Below are 19711 nucleotides of genomic sequence, written 5' to 3'. Positions count from 1 at the left end.
CAGTATTTTGCATGCATCCATCAGCTTCTCCTGTAGGCTGCCCCATTAAGATGCTCATCTGAGTCTCCTGTATCAGAGCTCCTTTGTGGCTATGCTATCGGGGAAAGTGGCAAATGAACGATCCTTCCCTCCTGGCCTGGCTACAACAGAGTTGTGTCACCGTGTGCAGTTCCTGACTCTATACTATTTAAGTTATGTGCAGTATCTGAGCTGATGGCTGCAAGTGTCAGATCAAGTGATGGTGCTACCACGTCGGAGCTGTGATGCACCTGTCACCCTTCCTCATGAGACTGCAAAGGCTGGCCAGGTAGCAGTTCTTGGACATCTGAAAAAGAGAGGGCTGGGATGCAGGGCGAGGGTTAGGATGAGGGGCAAAGGGCGGGGTGCGGGACGAAGGTCTGGGTGAGGGAGGAGGGTCGGGGTGAGGAAGGAGGGTCGGGGTTGGGGGTTGGGGGTCGGAGTGAGGGAAAAGGGTTGGGGCGGAAAGCAATCTGCAGCTTGCACTTCATGCAGCTAGCAGGTTCAGGGTGAGGCTTGATTTAAGAAAAGCCGTAAGGCAGGAGTTCATTATCATTCTGAATATTCTTGGCGATGCCGGATACAAGCTTCTTTAGACAACCCCATGATGCTGATCACAGTCTCCTCCAGTGGGCTTAGGTAACTAATGCCTCTTCCACTCTGATTCTGCCAGACTCGGGGAATTGACCACCCTAGCTACCAGCTCCCATGCCCTTCACAATGCATTCCTTGAGGGCATCCTGCACCACCTGGCCCCAACACCGCCCCCCCACCCCCACCGGGAAACATGGCCTCTCTCCTCCTGTTGGCTCCTTGGATTAAGGCTTCTAGCGTCACCTCTACGGTCCTGGGAGCCCACTCTCTTGCCTTTTGCTCCATTTGGGGTGTTCCTCCTGACAGCCACTTATACTACACACAGTCGCCAGTCCTTTCTGTGTAAGAGTGTAGCTCCCCTTTAACAGGAGCAAGCTGCTTTTAAAAGGTGCAGGTTACTGAAACGTGCTCACCACACATCCCTCCAGGCCTCCTGATGAGTATTCAGCCAGTCAGCAGCATGTATCACACTTGGCTGAAAGCTACAAACATCAACAAAGTTTGTGCTGCCTGCCTCAAAGGGACTGGGTTCGACCTAATCGCAGATTGTGATTCCCGTGCATGAAAATGGGAGCAGTCCAATATTTAGCCCATAATCTTTAAATGAGCTAAAGAACAGACCTGGTCGCATCACAAACACATTGAAATAACATATACCTTTGTTCCACAGAACAACTGCTTCAAATCTTCCTCCAAAATAATGTTTCTACCTTTCTAATAAAGTATCATGAGCCTTATTCACTATGGCCCTGAAAATCCATGGGCCGTCCATCCCAGCTAAGTGCCAGGATGTACTTGTTGGCGACCCCACCAAAATATGCAAGGTCAGGAACAGGTCACACCATTTACGCAATTGAAGTGGGCACCTCCACTACAAAGGGTACATCTCACACACCTGCCAGAGGGGGAAGGGCAGGAATTCTGGTGTAAGGTTCTGATCTGGGGACTGGATACCAGCCTCCCCTCTGCACAGGACAAGTTCTTCGTTGCCCCTCTTTTTGAGCAAACTGAAAAATACTGATATGATTGTTTTTTTAATCTGCAGGAATTCAAATATTGACCAACCACATGGAATGCAGGTAGATCCCTCATCTCAGAGTACAGGTCTGCCACTATTTTGCCTGGATGAAAATGAAGAACGAGGGAGGCCTAGCCTGGAACTCCCTTCCCACTCCAGGCAAACTGCCTCTGAGATTGGCGTCACTGTTAAGAACAGGCAGAGGCTCAGTCCCTCAAGCCCAGAAGAAAGTTGGCAGGGAAGGACAAGATCTAGTCTATCTGTGTCCTACCCAAATTTCTGGCCTTTCCTCACACTCCCACTGGATGTATGGTAGGAGAGCCATCTACTTTTGTCTCCCATATTTTCCAATCATGATAAAATATGTAATTATTTTTCAGTTCTCAAAAATAAATCAGTACAGTAAATAAACTATAAATGGAAGCAATAACTTCCAGAAAACCTATTGATAAAAAAGTTTTGTAATTACACTCTAACAATGTAACTCAAAAGTTTGGCACTATAAACTAAATGTGAAGTTATGTAATTAACTTATTTCCTCAAAGCTGTATCCTATAAAACGAAGAATATTAGCATTCAAATACACTTGGCTACATTTATTCCCTTAAAGCCATAACCTATAAATGGAAGAATATTAACATTCAAATACACTTTGCTACATTTATTCCCTTAAAGCTATATCCTATAAATGGAAGAATATAAGCATTCGAATACACTTTGCAATGCAGAGCGGCCGATATTTGCACAACCACAATATAATGAAGGCACTTGTAATTAAGTTGTAAACCTATTTATTTTAAGCATAGGGTTGTTTTTAATTCAAAAATTCATATTTTCAGTGCTAATATCTTGGATGCCCCATGTAAAACTAATATAAATGAAACAATTTACAACATAGAAATTTATTACAAATGAAGAATTTGAGAAGCGCCAGGTAGGGTTCTTACTTTCTCATCATCATCAGTGAAAGGCACTCCTGCAGGGTTTTTGTTGATGGCTTGTGCTACCCCGATAATTTCCCCATCACAGTTCTGGATCGGCATGCACAGAATGGACTTTGTCTTATAACCTGCCAGCTTGTCAATTTCATCACTGAACCGGTGGTCCTTCAGAAAGAAAAACAACAGAATATCTGTTTGCAATCTGAAAACAAAAGAAAATGTTCTTTACAGCAAGTCAATATCAGTCAATTGTCTTAAAAGTCACAGCTTGTAAACAACACTGGACGATATCATACATAAAAGCTCAGCCTGTTTTCAGAAATAATTCCATTGAAGCTATAACCCATTAAGTTTAAATGGATCAAGATGTCTATTAAAATTTGGGGCAAGGGAATTTAATATGGGCTTGGGGTGGGTGGTGGGGAAGGGGTTTAGATTTTCTACCTGCTGTCCTGTAGGTGTTAAACCTATGTTGCAGCTTGGAGGATTGTTGTTATAGAAACTGCCCAATATTCAATTCTATTGATTTTTGTTTTACGCCTGGGTGGCAAACTGTAAATCTTTCAAAAAGGTCTTTGATAAGGCACCATATAATAGACAAACGAATCAGGTCAGAGCATGTGGAGTCAGGGAACAAGCAGCAGAATGAATAGCTAGCTGACTGCAAGGCAGAAAGCAGAGAGTAGGGGTAAAGGGTAGCTATTCAGAGTGGCAGAAGGTAAGAAATGAGGATTAGTGCAGGGATCACTGCTGTTCACAATTTAAATTAACAATTTAGATTTTGGAATCAAGAACACAATTTCAAAATTTGTGGGCAACACCAAATTGGTCACCGCCAAGGAGGACTGGAAAAATTACAAGTAGACATTAATAAACTTACAGAATGTGCATTTGTTGGCAAATTAATTTCAACATAGTTAAGTGTGAGGTATTACATTTTGGTAGGAAAAATAAAAATCTGAATGGGGTAGAGCAGAAAAGACATCTAGGAGTATAAATAATTAAATGTAACATCAACACAAGTCAATAAAGCCATAACAAACTAAAGACAGTCACCATGAAATTAAATTGAGAATTCAAAAGAAATTTCTTTAGCAGAGTGGTAAGAGTGTGGAACTCAAAGCCACAGGGATGGTTAAGGTGAATAGTATAGACATGTTTAAAACCAGGCTGGATAAGCTTATGGAGGGAGAATAGAATAAAGGGATATGCTGATGGTGATGAGGAAGCGGGGGAGGGAGCATGAGTGGGGCATAAGTGGACATTGACTGGTTGGTTGGAATGACCTCTTTCTGTGCTATATATTCCATGTAATTCTACATACCCCATCATGTTTAATGGCAATATTTTAAAGTAATTTACAGATTAATAAAGGAAAGAAAACATTTCCCTTTAATACTCCTACACAAAGTAGGGAATGGGTTCGAATATGGCACATAGAGAAATATACACAGATCGGAGAATGCTTTGCACAATTGTGTGGGAGATGAAGTGTGGTGCATTTAGAGCAATACAGGTTTGAATGCATTTAGCAGAATATAGATTGGAGGGTGGTGACAGAGGATAAGGGAGGGTAGAGTTAACAGTGTAAATAATATAGGTTGGGGTGTGCTATATACGGGAAAATGCAGTTAGACTGTGTGCTAAATTATGCATAATACAGATTAGGGCGTGCTATATCCAGGATAATACAGGTTAAAGTGTGCCATACACAGAATAATACAATTTACAGTGTACTACATACAAGATAATACAGATTAGGTTGTGCTATATTCTCCTAGGCCCAACCATCTACAGCTGCTTCATCAACTGCCTTCCTTTCATCATAAGGTCAGAAGTTCACTGATAATTGCACAATACTCAGCACCATTCGCAACTCCTCAGATACTGAAGCAGTCCATGTCCAAATGCAGCAAGACCTGGACAATATCCAGGTTTGGGCTGACAAGTGGCAAGTAACATTCGCGACACACAAGTTGCCAGGTAATGACCATCCCCAACAAGAGAGAATCAAACCATCACCCCATGACATTCAATGGCATTACCATCGCTGAATCCCCCACTATCAGCATCCCAGTGGGTTACCATTGACAAGAAACTGAACTAGACTAGCCATATAAATACTGTGGCTACAAGAACAGGACAGAGGCTAGGAATCCTGTGGTGATTAACTCAACTGCTGACTCCCCAAAACCTGCCCACCATCTACAAGGCACAAGTCTGGAGTGTGATGGAATACTCTCCACTTGCCTGGATGAGTTCAGTTCCAACAACACTCAAGAAGCTTGACACCAGCCAGGACAAAGCAGCCTGCTTGATTGGCACACCATCCACAAACATTCACTCCCTCCACCACTGACACACTGTGGCAGCAGTGTTTACCATCTACAAGTTGCACTGCAGGGACTCAGCACCTTCCAAACCCACAACCACTTCCATCTAGAAAGATGAGGGCAGCAGACACAGGGGCATACCAAGACCTGGAGGCTCCCCTCTAAGCCAGTCACCATCCTGACTTGAAAATATATCATCATTCCTTCACTGTCACTGGGTCAAAATCCTGCAACTCCCTCCCTAATAGCACTGGACTGCAGCTCACCACCACATTCTCAAGGGCAATTAGGGATGAGCAATAAATGCTGACCTAGCCAGCAATGCCCACATACCATGAATTAATTTAAAAAATGCAGGTAATGCAGGTTAGAGAGTGCTATATGCTTGGTCATATATGTTAACAAGTGCTATGTGCAGGGTGATACAGGTTGAGTGTGCTATATACAGGATAATGCAGGTTAGAGAGTTTTATGTACAGGATAATACAGGTTAGAGTGTGCTATATACAAGATAATACAGATACAATGTGCTATATACAGTGTCGTACAGTTTAGAGAGTGCTATATACAGGATTATACAGATTAGAAAGTGCTATGTTTTGTATTCATTCACAGAATGTGGGCTTCGTAGGCTGGGCCAGCATATATTGCCCATCCCTAGTTGCCCTTGAGAAGGTGGTGGTGAGCTGCCTTTTCGAACTGCTGTAGTCCATGTGGTTCAGGTACACCCACAGTGCTGTTAGGGAGGGAGTTCCAGGATTTTGGTCCAGCAACAGTGAAGGAACGGCGATATATTTCCATTAAGTCAGGATGGTGAGCGGCTTGGAGGAGAACCTCCAGGTGGTGGTGTTCCCATGTGCCTGCTGCCCTTGTCCTTCTAGATGGCAGCAGTCGTGGGTTTAGAATGTGCTGTCTAAGAAGCCTTGGTGAGTTCCTGTAGTGCATGTTGCAGATGGTACACACTGCTGCCACTGTGCATCGGTGGTAGAGGGAGTGAATGTTTGCGGATGGGGTGCCAATCAAGTTAGCTGCTTTGTCATGGATGGTGTCAAGCTTCTTGAGTGTTGTTGGAGCTGCACTCATCCAGGCAAAGTGGAGAGTATTCCACCACACTCCTGATTTGTGCCTTGTATATAGTGGTGAGGCTTTGGAGAGTCAGGGGGTGAGTTAATCGCCGCAGGATTCCTAGCCTCTGACCTGCTCTCGTAGCCAAGTATTCACACGGCTGGCCCGTTTCAGCTTCTGGCCAATGATAGCCCCAGGATGTTAATAGTGGTGGATTGAGTGATGCTAATGCCCTTGAATATCAAGGGGTGATGGTTAGATTCTCTCTTGTTGGAGTAGGTCATTGCCTAGCACAAGTGTGGCACAAATGTTACTTGCCACTTGTCAGCCCAAGTCTGACTATTATCAAGATCTTGTGGCATTTAGACATGGGCTGCTAAGTATCTGAGGAGTTATAAATGGTGCTGAACATTGTGCAATCATCAGCGAATATCCCCACTTCTGATCTTTTAATGGAAGGAAGGTCATTGATGAAGCAGCTGAAGATGGTTGGGCCGAGGACAGTACCCTGAGGAACTCCTGCAGTGATGTCCTGGAGCTGAGATGATTGACCTCCAACAACCACAACCATCTTCTTTTGTGCTAGGTATGACTCCAACCGGTGGAGAGTTTTCCCCGATTCCCATTGAATCCAGTTTTGCTAGAGCTCTTTGATGCCACACTCGGTCAAATGCTGCCTGGGTGTCAAGGGCAGTCATGTTCACCTCACCCCTGGAGTTCAGCTCTTTTGTTCATGTTTGAACCAAGGCTGTAATGAGGTCAGGAGCTGAGTGGCCACGGCAGTACCCAAACTGAGTGTCAGCAGGTTATTGCTAAGCAAGTGCCGCTTATTAGCACAGTTGATAGCCCCTTTCATCACTTCACTGATGAGCGAGAGTAAACTGATGGGGCGGTGAGTGGCCGGGTTGGATTTGTCCTGCTTTTTGTGGACAGGACAGACCTGGGCAATTTTCCACATAGCTGGGTAGATGCCAGTGTTGTAGCTGTTCTGGAACAGCTTGGCCAGGGGCGCGGCAAGTTCTGGAGCACAAGCCTTCACTACTATTGCTGGAATATTGTCAGGGCCCATAACTTTTGCAGTACCCAGTGCCTTCAGCCATTTCTTGATATCACATGGAGTGAATTGAATTGGCTGAAGACTGGCATCTGTGATGCTGGGGGGGCCGAGAATGATCATCCAATTGGCACTTCTGGCTGAAGATTGCAAATACTTCGGTCTTATCTTTTGCACTGATGTGCTGGGCAACTCCATCATTAAGGATGGGAATATTTGTGGAGCCTCCTCCTCCAGTGAGTTGTCTAATTGTCCACCACCATTCTCGACTGATGTGGCTGGACTGAGGAGCTTAGATCTGATCCGTTGGTTGTGGAATCACTTAGCTCCATCTATCACTTGCTGCTTATGCTGTTTGGTATGCAAATAGTCCTGTGTTATAGCTTCATCAGGTTGACACCTCATTTTTAGGTATGCCTGGTGCTGCTCCTGGCATGCCCTCCTGCACTCTTCATTGAACCAGGGTTGATCCCCTGGTTTGGCGATAATGGTAGAGTGAGAGATATGACGGGCCATGAGGTTACAGATTGCGGTTGAGTACAATTCTGCTGCTGCTCCTGATGGCCCACAGTGCCTCATGGTTGCCCAGTCTTGAGTTGCCAGATGTGTTCAAAATCTATCTCATTTTGCATGGCAGTAGTGGTGTCATCACTCCCTAGTAAGTGACAGGAACATGATGATCTTTGGAGGCTTAGGCTCAAACCTGTTTCTGTTCAATGTTCCTGCAGAGATGAACATGAGTGCCTCATGAATGGAGCAGTCAACATTGCATTTATCCAGGCAATCAGGCAACAAAAAACTAGGAGAAGAAGGGCCCGTCGCCTCAAGGCTGGGCTAATGGAAGATCCTTACCCTGGTGGACAAGGGCCTCCAGGGCCCCCTCAACATGCACAAGCTGAGGCTGACAGAGCCATTAAGCCAAAGCATCTGGCAAGACCAAGGGTGCTTAGAAGACGCTTCTCATAGTTCCAGGTGAGCGAGAGACAATGCCATCGACACCTTGGCATGTCTAGGGATGTGGTGGTTCACATCTGCCACATTCTCTGGGAGGAGCTGATGCCGCGGGGACGAGGAGACCATTCATTGCCAGTGGCTCTGAAAATAACTGTTGCTCTGAACTTCTTTGTGAGTGGCTCACTCCAGGGCTTCACTGGGAGCCGCTACGGGATTTCTCAAGCACCTACTCACAAATGCATCTGAGAGGTCACCGACGCCCTATTTAGCAAGGCTCACAATTATGTCACATTCTCCCTAGATGAAGCCAGCCAAGCTGCCAGAGCAATGGGATTTGCAGTGATCTCTGGATTCCCACAGGTGCCATTGACTGGACTCGTGGCTTTAACTGCTCCCTGGCAGCAACCACTACAATTCATCAATGGCAAAGGGTTCCACTCTCTCAGTGTGAAGCTGGTCTGCAATCTCCACAAGCAGATTATGCAGGTATGTGAGAGATGCCCTGGAAGCACCCAGAACTCACACATCTCAAGTCACTCATAGGTGCCAAAGATCCAGTACATCCAGTTGTGGCTCCTCGATGACAGAGGCTGCTTACAAAAGACGTGACTAATGATGCCCGTTCGGCAGCCACAAAGTGCCTCAAAGGAAAGATATAACAGTGTTCATTCTGCAACACGCTCATTGATTGAGCAGACCAGTGGCATCCTGAAGGTGCATTTCCGATGTCTGGGCAGGTTAGGTGACGCTCCCCAGCATACCCTCCAGAGGGTCTCACGCATCATCGTGGTTTGCTGCAGCCTACACAACCTGGCGCCCCAAAGGGGCGATGTCTTGCCAGATGCCAAGATGGAGCTGCTGCACGTGTCCTCCAACGATGAGAACGTCGAGGAGGTTGAGCGTGGTGAGGGCGAGGAAGCTGAGGATCCCGAGGAAGAGGCCATAGCATAGGACATACAAGGCAGGCACGCACATGACATGCTTATAGCCACCAAGTTCCAGGAGGATGATGATGAATAGCTATGACAATCCTCTTTCACTAGTGCACTCCATGCTGGATCCACCTTACCACTTTCATTCCAATCCTCCTCATCACAACGCACCACTTCAATCTCTGAATGAGTAGTTACACTCTAGTGTTACTATGTCCTCATCCTTAGAAGGTAAGGCAGTCTCCGGGGCATTCCTGTAATTTGATAACAACTCCAACACAGTGGTTTGTGAGCAGAGTTGAGATGATGTAGCCTCTTCAAGCATCTCGTCAACATTCCATTTCCTATGGCAGCCAACAAGAGGCTGCAGCAGTACTGCAATCCCCAGTGCACTTGTGGCAGTATGCCTGCACTGTGACAAGGCACCTCATGGATGTCAGTCTTCGCTCAGTCGATATCGCCTTCATGTGTGAGGTCGATTCTGATTCCGCAATGCGGTTTTTCAGCATAGCCAATCGTTCACACAAGACAGTTGTTGATGCCTCTTCATCATACTCAATCCTCAGCATCACCTATACCCTCAGGACACATTCATCTGTAACTCTCAGAGAAAGATGCAAGGCTGCAGTTCAGCTCACCTTTTAATGGATCTCAGAAACTTCATGTACAGCATATACTGATATCTGTCTACCAGTCATGGACATACCTCTGTTTGCAGTCTCCCAATTTCCGCTGATGCCTAGTCATGCCATTTGTGCTGCCAAAAATTCTGACACTCCATCTAGCCCTTAGGGACCCAAATTGTTGATAATAAAGATCACACGTCAGATGTATTGCAGCTTCGCACTGATCCCATTTCAGTGCTACACATTTTCATCCCAACAGTCTGACGTTTGGACAGGGAAACCAGGCACACTGATGCCATTGTTAGTTGCACATAATCATTTCAACTGGCCATCTGAGAGCTGGCAGAAGGCATCAGGAGATCTAGCCAGACCTTATGGCTCAGCGTTACATCCTTCCATGTCCACATCAGCCATCTAGGACCTCTGCACACAACTCCTAGGTTGCACACTTTTAACCATCTAGCAGGAAACACAAGAACCAACATGTGTCAGTGAACAAAAACAGAATTACATGGAAAAACTCAGCAGGTCTGGCAGCATCGGTGGAGAAGAAAAGAGTTGACGTTTCGATTCCAACATGACCCTTCAACAGAACTGAAGTATAGTTAGGAGAGGGGTGAAATATAAGCTGGTTTAAGGTGGAGGGCGGGGGGAGAGAGAAGTTGAGGGTGGGGTGGTTGTGGGGACAAGCAAGCAGTGATAGGAGCAGATAATCAAAAGATGTCACAGACAAAAGGATCAAAGAGGTAGGGATCGTTCCCTCCGGGACACCCTGGTCCACTCCTCCATCACCCCCTACTCCTCAACCCCCACCTATGGCACCTCCCCATGCCCACGCAGAAGATGCAACACCAGCCCCTTCACTTCCTCTCTCCTCACCATCCAAGGGCCCAAACACTCCTTTCAAGTGAAGCAGCATTTCAATTGCATTTCCCCTAACTTAGTCTACTGCATTCGTTGCTCCCAATGCGGTCTCCTCTACATTGGAGAGACCAAACGCAAACTGGGTGACCGCTTTGCAGAACACCTGCGGTCTGTCCGCAAGAAAGACCCAAACCTCCCTGTCGCTTGCCATTTTAACACTCCACCCTGCTCTCTTACCCACATGTCTGTCCTTGGCTTGCTGCATTGTTCCAGTGAAGCCCAACGCAAACTGGAGGAACAGCACCTCATCTTCCGACTAGGCACTTTACAGCCTTCCGGGCTGAATATTGAATTCAACAACTTTAGATCTTAAACTCCCCCTCCCCCCATCCCTACCCCGTTTCTTCCCCCTCCCTTTTTTTTTCAATAATTTATATAGATTCTTCTTTTCCCACCTATTTCCATTATTTTTGAATCTACAACTAATACCTTGTTAGTCTTTCCACCCCACCCCCACTAGAGCTGTACCTTGAGTATCCTGCCAACCATTCTTAACTAGCACTTTTCTTAGATAATATCACCACCTTCAACACCTCTTTGATCCTTTTGTCTGTGACATCTTTTGATTATCTGCTCCTATCACTGCTTGCTTGTCCCCACAACCACCCCACCCTCAACTTCTCTCTCCCCCCGCCCCCCACCTTAAACCAGCTTATATTTCACCCCTCTCCTAACTATAATTCAGTTCTGTTGAAGGGTCATGTTGGACTCGAAACGTCAACTCTTTTCTTCTCCACCGATGCTGCCAGACCTGCTGAGTTTTTCCATGTAATTCTGTTTTTGTTTTGGATTTCCAGCATCCGCAGTAGCTTTTTGTTTTTATCTATGTGTCTGTGAAGTCGAAAGCTCAAAAACATGGGAAGGTGGGCACTAATCTTGGGGGTGATGTACAGGTTTGCATGCAGACATGAGATAACACTGCAGGCAGACAGAAATGCATAAGAATTCAGAGTTCGGTTTCATCAGTAAAGCACACTCAAGGCTGATGGAAAGTTCATGCAGGGCATTGAAAGACGCCCCATCTCCATATGCATCGACATTTCACCTTCTAGTACACACACTGAGCACTCTACAATTCAAAAGCATCAGGGGACTAAAGCAGCCTCCAGGTAGACTCATGACTTAACATCAAACGTGCTCCTGATGCAGGTCTCAGAGATACTTTGGCCAACCACAATGCTCTTTGAGGCTGGTGCTTCTTTTTTTTATTTGTTCATGTGGTGTGGGCGTTGCTAGCTTGGCCAGCACTTTTGCCCATCCCTAATTGCCCTTGTTTAGAGGGCAGTTAAGAGTCAACTTCATGTCGCCTCTGAGCACAGAACAGACAGACTTATGAGATGGTTCTAAACACCATAGAGCTGAGGCACATGGTGGAACATCTGTAAGAAAAGACGGTGGGACGGGGGGGGCGGGTGGAGTTGGAAATCTGTCACACTTGAGTGACCACAAAGCATGCAGTCAGATAGAAGAGGCATACACAACATGAGAAGTGGAAGGAGTGGAATTCTATTTACATTAGTGTAAATTCCATATAGATTGTGAACACCCATGCGACCTTGGTGTTCCTAACATTTCTTAATTTTTCTAACCCTACCACTATGTCTTACTGCATCCTTGACATCCACAGCAGAGGTGGAGGCAGCCTGCTGACTGCCACACATTGTTGTCTGTGATGACCTTGGTGGGCATCCTCTGGAGGGCCAAGCCCTGGAGGGTGCCAGCCCGATTTGGGTCTACGGCTGTGGGGTAGGTGCGCCTATCTTGGCCTGTGGAGTTGCAGCTGGAGCTGGAGCTGATGGGGTCACAGGCAGAAGGGATTGGGATAAGCTGGACACTCTCGGAGTTACCTGGGTGGATGGCACCGGGATGTCCAGCTGCTGGTCCTCATTCCTATGGATGCCTGAGAGTGCCTGGCTGACTCCTTGAGGAGAATGTGCACCTGGAGTGAGGTCAAGGGGCCCTGTCCCCCTCTGACTTAGCCACTGATGGATCTCATCAATGCCTAGAATGATGGAGTGCAACTCCTGGCACACATCAGTCCCTACATCCTGAACCAAGGTCTCCATGGTGGTCGCCATCCTACCAGTGTTGACATTGGAGCGCTGGCATGTCGGTGCAGTGACCGCAGACTGAACCCAGATGGACTCCTCCATTGTCCAATGCAATCTGTTGACCGCATCTGACAGCCCTGCCTGATATTCTTGTGTCTATCATTGCAATTCCAACATTTGTGTTAGGGCTGGTCCACAAGCTCGTCATCTGACTGGGACTCAGCAGAAGCCTGGCCTCCAGCAGGCCTCTGAGTGTCAGAGACCTTGGATGTCCCTGCTCCACCTGCTGCGGACCTGAATCTGTGCTGTCCTCACCAGACTGGGATCCTGGGCCTGCTCTAGAACTAGGTCCCACCAAGATGTGTGCCTCTGCACTGGTGGAGGGTGCAGGTGAATGCTGTGATGGCTCTACATCTAGTGGGTCCTCAGGATCCTCATCCAAGGTGTTCTGGGGGCTGGGGCTGAGAGGCTGACTGCCAGTGGGCTTCCTTCATTTCCTGCTGGTGCCTGTCAAAGAGAGAAGAGATAATTAGTGATTTGCTTCATAGTAACCAACATTATAAAGCACTCACAGTTTTGTTGGGTGAACGAAGAGCTGGTGATGGGCCCTCTCTTGCTTCGGTGATGCCAGTTTCACCCTCAGTGCAGGCACGGTCCCGACGGCCAGATCTGCCACATGTTCTTCAAACTGAGTGAGGGACCTGAGCTCAGGCAACCCCCTTCCAGTCTGGGATCTCTCCGTTTTGCTGTGGGCGAGCTTCTCCTGCATAAAGATAGATGGACAGACTGGAAGCAGGACAAACGCCAAGGCAGATGGTAAGGATGTCTACCTTCTGTGGTTGCTGAGTGGAGCTGTGTAAGGGCTGAGGATGGGAGCTGCCTAGGATGAGGGAAGAGATGAAGATGTCAAAGCGTGTGTGAGAGAATCAGTGGTGATGTCCCTTATGCCGATAGCGTGTGAGATCCCTGTGGACTGTAACCCTGCGAACGCCTGACAGGCTTGGGAGAGTAAGTTGTGAGTGAGGAGAAGGTCGACTTACCCTGACTGTATCGATGAGATCATTCATCCTTTTTCTGCACTGGATGGTGGACCTCTTCTGTGCTGAGTTGGCGTTGACTGCACATCCTCCCAAGCTGGAGTGGTGAGGTTGATGGACCTCCTTCTCCCATCACTGGGGTCAAGGACATCCCGGTGTGCCTCCACCGCGTCCAGAAGTCGCATCAGCCCATGGTCACTGTACCTATGGGAATTCGGCCTCTTTCCTTTGGGGGCCATCACCCTCTTCGAGCAGTCCTAGGCTGCAGACAGTGAAGGATGCACGCGGGTGTGGTTTAAATATGGCACCCAGAAAGATAATCCAATGAGGTCACAGGAGGGCAGACGAATCACTGCCTGTCCTGGCACAAGATACGGCATGCTTCCTGTTCATGCATAGTTAATGAGCTAAGAAACGGAAAATCTGAAGCAGAAACACGCCATTCCGACTGGCGGGAAACGTGCTGCTTCTCCTGCCCGCCATTGCACTTAGTCTCCAGAACAGAAAATCCTGTCCCAGGTCTCTCGTGTTCTAGACTTCCCCTATCACCACACGGAAGCCTCTTATGAAACTTAATCCCACTGCTGCCCTCGTTTTAGATGGTTAGCTTCAGGGCCCCAGGGCTTTCCACCACTTTTTTGCAACTTCCCAACTATTTCAGGTAGGAAGTTAGTTGATGGAATGCCGATAAAGCTTGGGAGTTAAAATAGTCCGGGCCTAATTTCTGGAGCAGCAAGTAAGTTTCCAACTCATTCCACCACACACCTAACCAAACCCTGCATAGAGTTAAAGTCAGGGTCACTGTCTTGTAGTTCTATATTATATTCCTTGATTTCTAGAGAAAATTCCCAATCCTGTTGACCAGTGTGCAGAGAGTTCAGACCTTCAAGTATCAATCACTTCATACAATACTGTTAAATCCCCAATGGTTTCCAAACCAATGAAGTACTGGCCCCTTGTTTTAACAAAGGGCCTCACAAAGGCCTGAACAAGGCAGGACATACTTGGGTCCCTGTAATCTGTAATGCGTCCTCCCATGGTCGAGGGTCTTGAAGGCTTGTCTTCAGGCCCTGATAAATAATGTTTTGCATGTACAAGGCTTCATAGGTAAATTACTATTAGTCCTTTCCTTTCTCAGCAATCAATCCTACTGCTAAAGCACAAATCAAAGCGGCATCTAGTCTTACAGGTTGGATTGTGTTATACATAAAACAGCCTCGCTCGGATTGCAAACCAATCAGCACGTACAGAATAATAGTTTAAACTGGATTACGTATGTGATAACGCAGGTTGCATAAGCATGAGGTGATCTTATGTAGTAAATGGTACAGAAAAGATAGGTGCAGAACACCACTTCAAACTATACTAATGAGAATAGGACAAAGGGATACAGATTCAAATCAGTAAAAAAATAAATTCAGTATTGATGTCAGGAAGCTCTTCTTCACACAAACACAATCAACATGTGGAGTAGTTAGGTTAGTTTGGCAAAAAACTTGAATTGATTTGAGATAAAGGTTGGATTCAGTGAAAGAGAGGGAGTTGTAGCTTCTTCTTGCATTGATGAATTAAGATGTGTCAGTGACTGCCTTGTCCATGACTCTTTTGTGACCTTGTGTTTATAGCAGGCTCTTCACAAATCATTCCGAAAAGAGTTGGTCCGCTGACAGAGCATTGTGTTCTATTCTAGGATCTCATTAACACACATTGCCATGATGTTGCATTATAGAACCATCATAGATCTATACAAATTCTCTCATAGATTCTATCACAGCCTTGGGCAGTAAAGAAGAAGCTATAAATTGGAAGATAATGTAATTTTGTACCTTTGCTATAAAGCCATGATTTTGTAACAGTGCCGTTAAACTTAACAATGGCTGTGCTGTGTCATTACTCATTACGTTGTGGGCGATGTACAAGGTTAAAAGAGACAGCACTTCACAATTATATAAAATGCTAAATGTAACAGCATAAAATAACAAATATTATCATGTTACTACATTGTATTTTGCCTTCTACTACTGTGTTTTTCGGACTATGATATTTATAAGTCAGAAATGCCTCCACTAACATCATTCACACAGTCATGGTGTGCTCAAGCACACCGACTTTCAACAGATAAAGGATCTCTGGGAAATTTTAATGGCACTGTTGTAGCGGTGGAGACCAGACGCAGTAGGTCACCATCCCATTTCCACCTCACTGCATGTGGGGACTGAGTGCTTTTTCCTTGTGTTATGTTCTCAGCTGATGTTACTACTGGACAAGCCAGATCCCAGGGTGGAACCCGGTTTGTTACATCCTAACGTTTATTTTTTGTTTAGATACATGGAGAGCGGCTATTGAACAGAGTCACAAGGGTCAGCTTATGAACTTTTAATAAAAGAATAAAACATTTATTAAACAGGAAAAGATGAACTATATTACAGTGCTCCTTCACCCACAACTATGCCTTTACAATATATACAGATTCAGAAGGATAACACAAATTACAAAAGCTATTTTATACTCTAATGTTCACATTAAGTACGCAGTCCATATAAACCAATAGGTGACCTGTGGTCAGGCAGACCACACTCTGAAACTAAGTGGCAGATGCCATCCCAAACAGATGCTATGGATCTCTCATCAACTCCCCCCAGATGCTTGTCACACTGAGCTAACCAGTCTCACTGAACTCCGTCTTTCACACGAGGAGGAGTTTCCAATCTCCCCTCTGAAGAACTTGCTTTGGAATCTTCTCCCAATTGACGCTTTCTCTCAGACGCCTTCCATAAAAGGGTCCAGCTCCAGGGTTTTGAGCTCTCCGCAATCGCTATGTGCAGTCAAGCTTCCTTCCACGCACTCTCTCTCTCACTGATTCAGCCATGCCAACAGAACACCATACATCACATGTCCATAGTAAAGAGTTACAGAACTTCTGCTGTCTCCTTGGATCTTCTGGCTTCTTGCAAGCCTATGTTGCTTTAAATCTGTGCCCTGCAGCTTCTCCCTTTAAGCTTGGAGCCTTTCTCTGCTCCTCACTCTTAACTTCACTTAACAGGACCTTTTCCAGATTCCTGTTCATTCCCTTTGATGAGAAGGTCTTTTCGAGACCCCCTTTCTGTTCTTTGCTGCTTCCTGTAGCTCCCTCCTGTCCAGCTTCTCCTGGCAGCTGGTTTCAAATTTAGTTTGGGACTTGCTATCTGTCCCTCTCCTATGATGCTTTTTCTGGCAACTCCTTTCAACTGTAGGGTACACTGACCAACTGAACTCAAATGGCTTTTGGTTTCTCTGACTGTGTGTGTGTGTGCGCGCGTGCGTGCGTGCGTGTGTGTGCTCGCGTGCGTGCGTGCGTGTGCGCACGCAGCCTCCCTCTCTGGACCCTGTTGCTAGGCAACAGCACAGTTTTTTTCTACCTAGTTTGTTTTAATTCCCCTTCAAGAGTCATAAAATCTCATTAAAACACAGACATTTATTAAAGTGAAATTAAAACTCAAGTTTCATCCTTTTAACCCACAAATACAGAAATACAAATTAAATTTGAACTTAAAACCTTATTCTTAGCACACCCAAATACACATATAACCTACTTAAACTATCACTGGTCCCTAACTTGCCTGATTTTACCCAAAAGGATGCAATATCAAAGTGCAAGCATCCACCATCGCCGATTGGTGAGAACTGGATTCAAACTTTTGGCCTGAATAGTACAATGAGTTATCTTGCGTTTCCCTTTTCATAACAAGTGCATATAACATTATTGTATTTCAATCGTTTAAAGTATAGGTTGCAACGGCACTAAACAAACCCTCTGTAAGGTGAAGAAATCCTCTCAATGCTGCATGTAGAAAATTCAAAGGGCAGGATCGTCCCAGATTTGCACTAAGTACGGCAGCGGGCGGGAAAAACAACGTTTTACCCGCCAGCTGCAATGGTGGCTTTTCGTGCCATATCGTCTCATTTCAGTCTCATTAATTATGCAGCCACAGGAAACACACCATCTTGCTGGCAGGTGGCCGATTTGCCCGCCATACTGTTACCTCGCCACTTTCTCACGCAAGGCACCATATTTAAACTGCAGCTGCGCGCACACTTCTCAATGCTTGCAGCTCAGGAGGGTATTGGTGAAGACATGCCCCCAAAAGCCAAGAAGAGTGTAGCCCCTCAATTCAGTGATGCATCCCTGGGACGTCTTCTGGGCACCGTGGAGGCCTGCTGTGATATCCTCTACCCCCTCACTGGCCGCAGGAGGCCCATCAGTCTCACCACTCTGGCTTGGGAGGCGGTTGCAAAAGTGGTCAGTGCCAATGCTGCACACAAGAGGTCAGCTATCCAGTGCAGAAAACAGATGAATGATCTCATCTGCCAGGGTAAGGCAACCATCTCATCACTATAAACTCACATACTCACAAGGCCATCACACATTCACTGGCATCTTACTCACTGCCAGCTAAAGGGACAGAATCACTCGCTTTTTCACACAAACCCTCAGATCACCATCTGGCCTCATCTCCTCTGGAGGCTACCTCCTCAGCCCTCAACATCTCGAGGCCACTTGCACAGATCAACATGTGTCCCAACACACACCCTGGGATATCCCCTTCCCCAGCACAGCTCTCGCTCTGCTGCCTCTTCCCTTACCTTAGGCCACTTCACCCCCTTCCCCAAGCAAGCCCTAGCCCCACAGCCATTGAAAAGCCACCCCCACCTTACGACTGGTCTGGTAGGTAGAGACCTGCCTGTGAGCCCCCGTAAAAGTGATGTGGCACTGCCTGCAAAGCCTGGCACTAATGACCACAAGTGCTGCCCAAAGAAAGGTAGGCAAACAAACCGCGAAGTCCCGAGTGAAGTGCAGCTCGCCAAGTGCATGTCGCTTTTGTACAGTTGTGAAGCACATCAGCGTGCAATCAATCTGACGTGTTGGGATGATCCAGCATGGGGGGATGATTCTGGTGAGCAGAGCTTCTAATTAGATGCAACTGTATTAAAACGACCTTCCCGACATGTGGCGGCGGGAAACGTGGCCTGCCATTGACAGGTGGAGTGAACGATCGCAAACTGGTTTCATGATGGCGTAAAACCGATTTTTTGGCTTTCTCGCCATATTGTCTGCTCATGCCCACCATGACACCCAACGCCAACGGAGGCAGAAAATTCTGGTCAGAATCAATAACATTAACAAAGCTTTCACCACATACCAAATTATAAATATCACACATATAAATAGACTGAAACACACTGGAAGACTCCCATGTGAAGGCCCAACCCAGGAGAGTAGCACAAGAGTATACAGAGTGCTTCTATTTTTTTGAGGCTCTGGTATGAATAAAGGTTACAGTTAATCTTTGTCATTTTATCTTCTACGTAGAGATCTGAAATCACAATGCAAAGCCTCACTCAATGGAAGCGCTGGCTGAAGAATCAAGCACTAAAGGCATTGTATCTAATTTGTGCCACTCCTGATCTTCTGGTCATTAAGATAAATTTTGGGGCTATTATTTTCAATTCTTATTTATACCTAATCCTGTTATCAGTACATTCACTACCAGCAGAGCTTCCGAGTTATTGCTCACAGTGGAGACAATTTTAATATAACCCAGCTGGTAGGAAATGCATGGGTTCAGGCGGAATGCTAATACATGTCACCCAATGGGGCCAATTTTAACCTATCTTGTCAGTCAGGAAACTGTCGGTTGGGTGCAATGTTGACTTTACATTCCTCCACATTTTACTCAGCCCCGTTGAAGTCAATGCGAAATGTTAGACGGAATAGGAACACAGACAGGCAACGACACCCGCAAGACAGGCAGTAAAGGAATACAGAAGGGCGAATAGTTAATTTTTATACGCATTATCAGATGCATTGTTGGATTCATTTTTTATGGAGGCTGTGATTGTCCAGACCAGAGAGGTGGAAATATGTGCAAGCCTCGTTAAGTATTCTTGGCTGAGAGCCCAGACATCCATTAGAGTAGTAAAACACATGAGCTCCTGAGAAAACACTGCTTAATTGACAGCTCTGGCTGTCTGATCTTTTCTGTCAATTGCACAATGTTTATTTAAACAAGATAAAGAGGTTGCAAATGCTTGCAGTTCAGCTGTTGATACTTTATAGGGTCTGGATGATTGACAGTTTTTATTGCCCTGTAGTAAAAATTAGATTTTTTTTTAAGAAAGTTGGA

General features: G+C 46.1%; 1 protein-coding gene across 1 annotated transcript in view; it reads right to left on the bottom strand.

Annotated features, from left to right (window-relative positions):
- pde11al (phosphodiesterase 11a, like) overlaps nucleotides 1-19711 on the bottom strand; it is a 320949-nt gene that overhangs the window by 233476 nt on the left and 67762 nt on the right. The window contains exon 2 of the mRNA XM_078535174.1: nucleotides 2578-2736. Coding sequence (XP_078391300.1) covers nucleotides 2578-2736 — 159 coding nt within the window. The remainder of the gene's footprint in view (nucleotides 1-2577; nucleotides 2737-19711) is intronic.

Source organism: Cetorhinus maximus, chromosome 3, assembly GCF_964194155.1.
Source record: "Cetorhinus maximus chromosome 3, sCetMax3.hap1.1, whole genome shotgun sequence".
Taxonomy (NCBI): Eukaryota; Metazoa; Chordata; class Chondrichthyes; order Lamniformes; family Cetorhinidae; genus Cetorhinus; species Cetorhinus maximus.
Note: the sequence above shows the minus strand (reverse complement) of the source record. Positions and strands in the feature narration are given on the sequence as shown.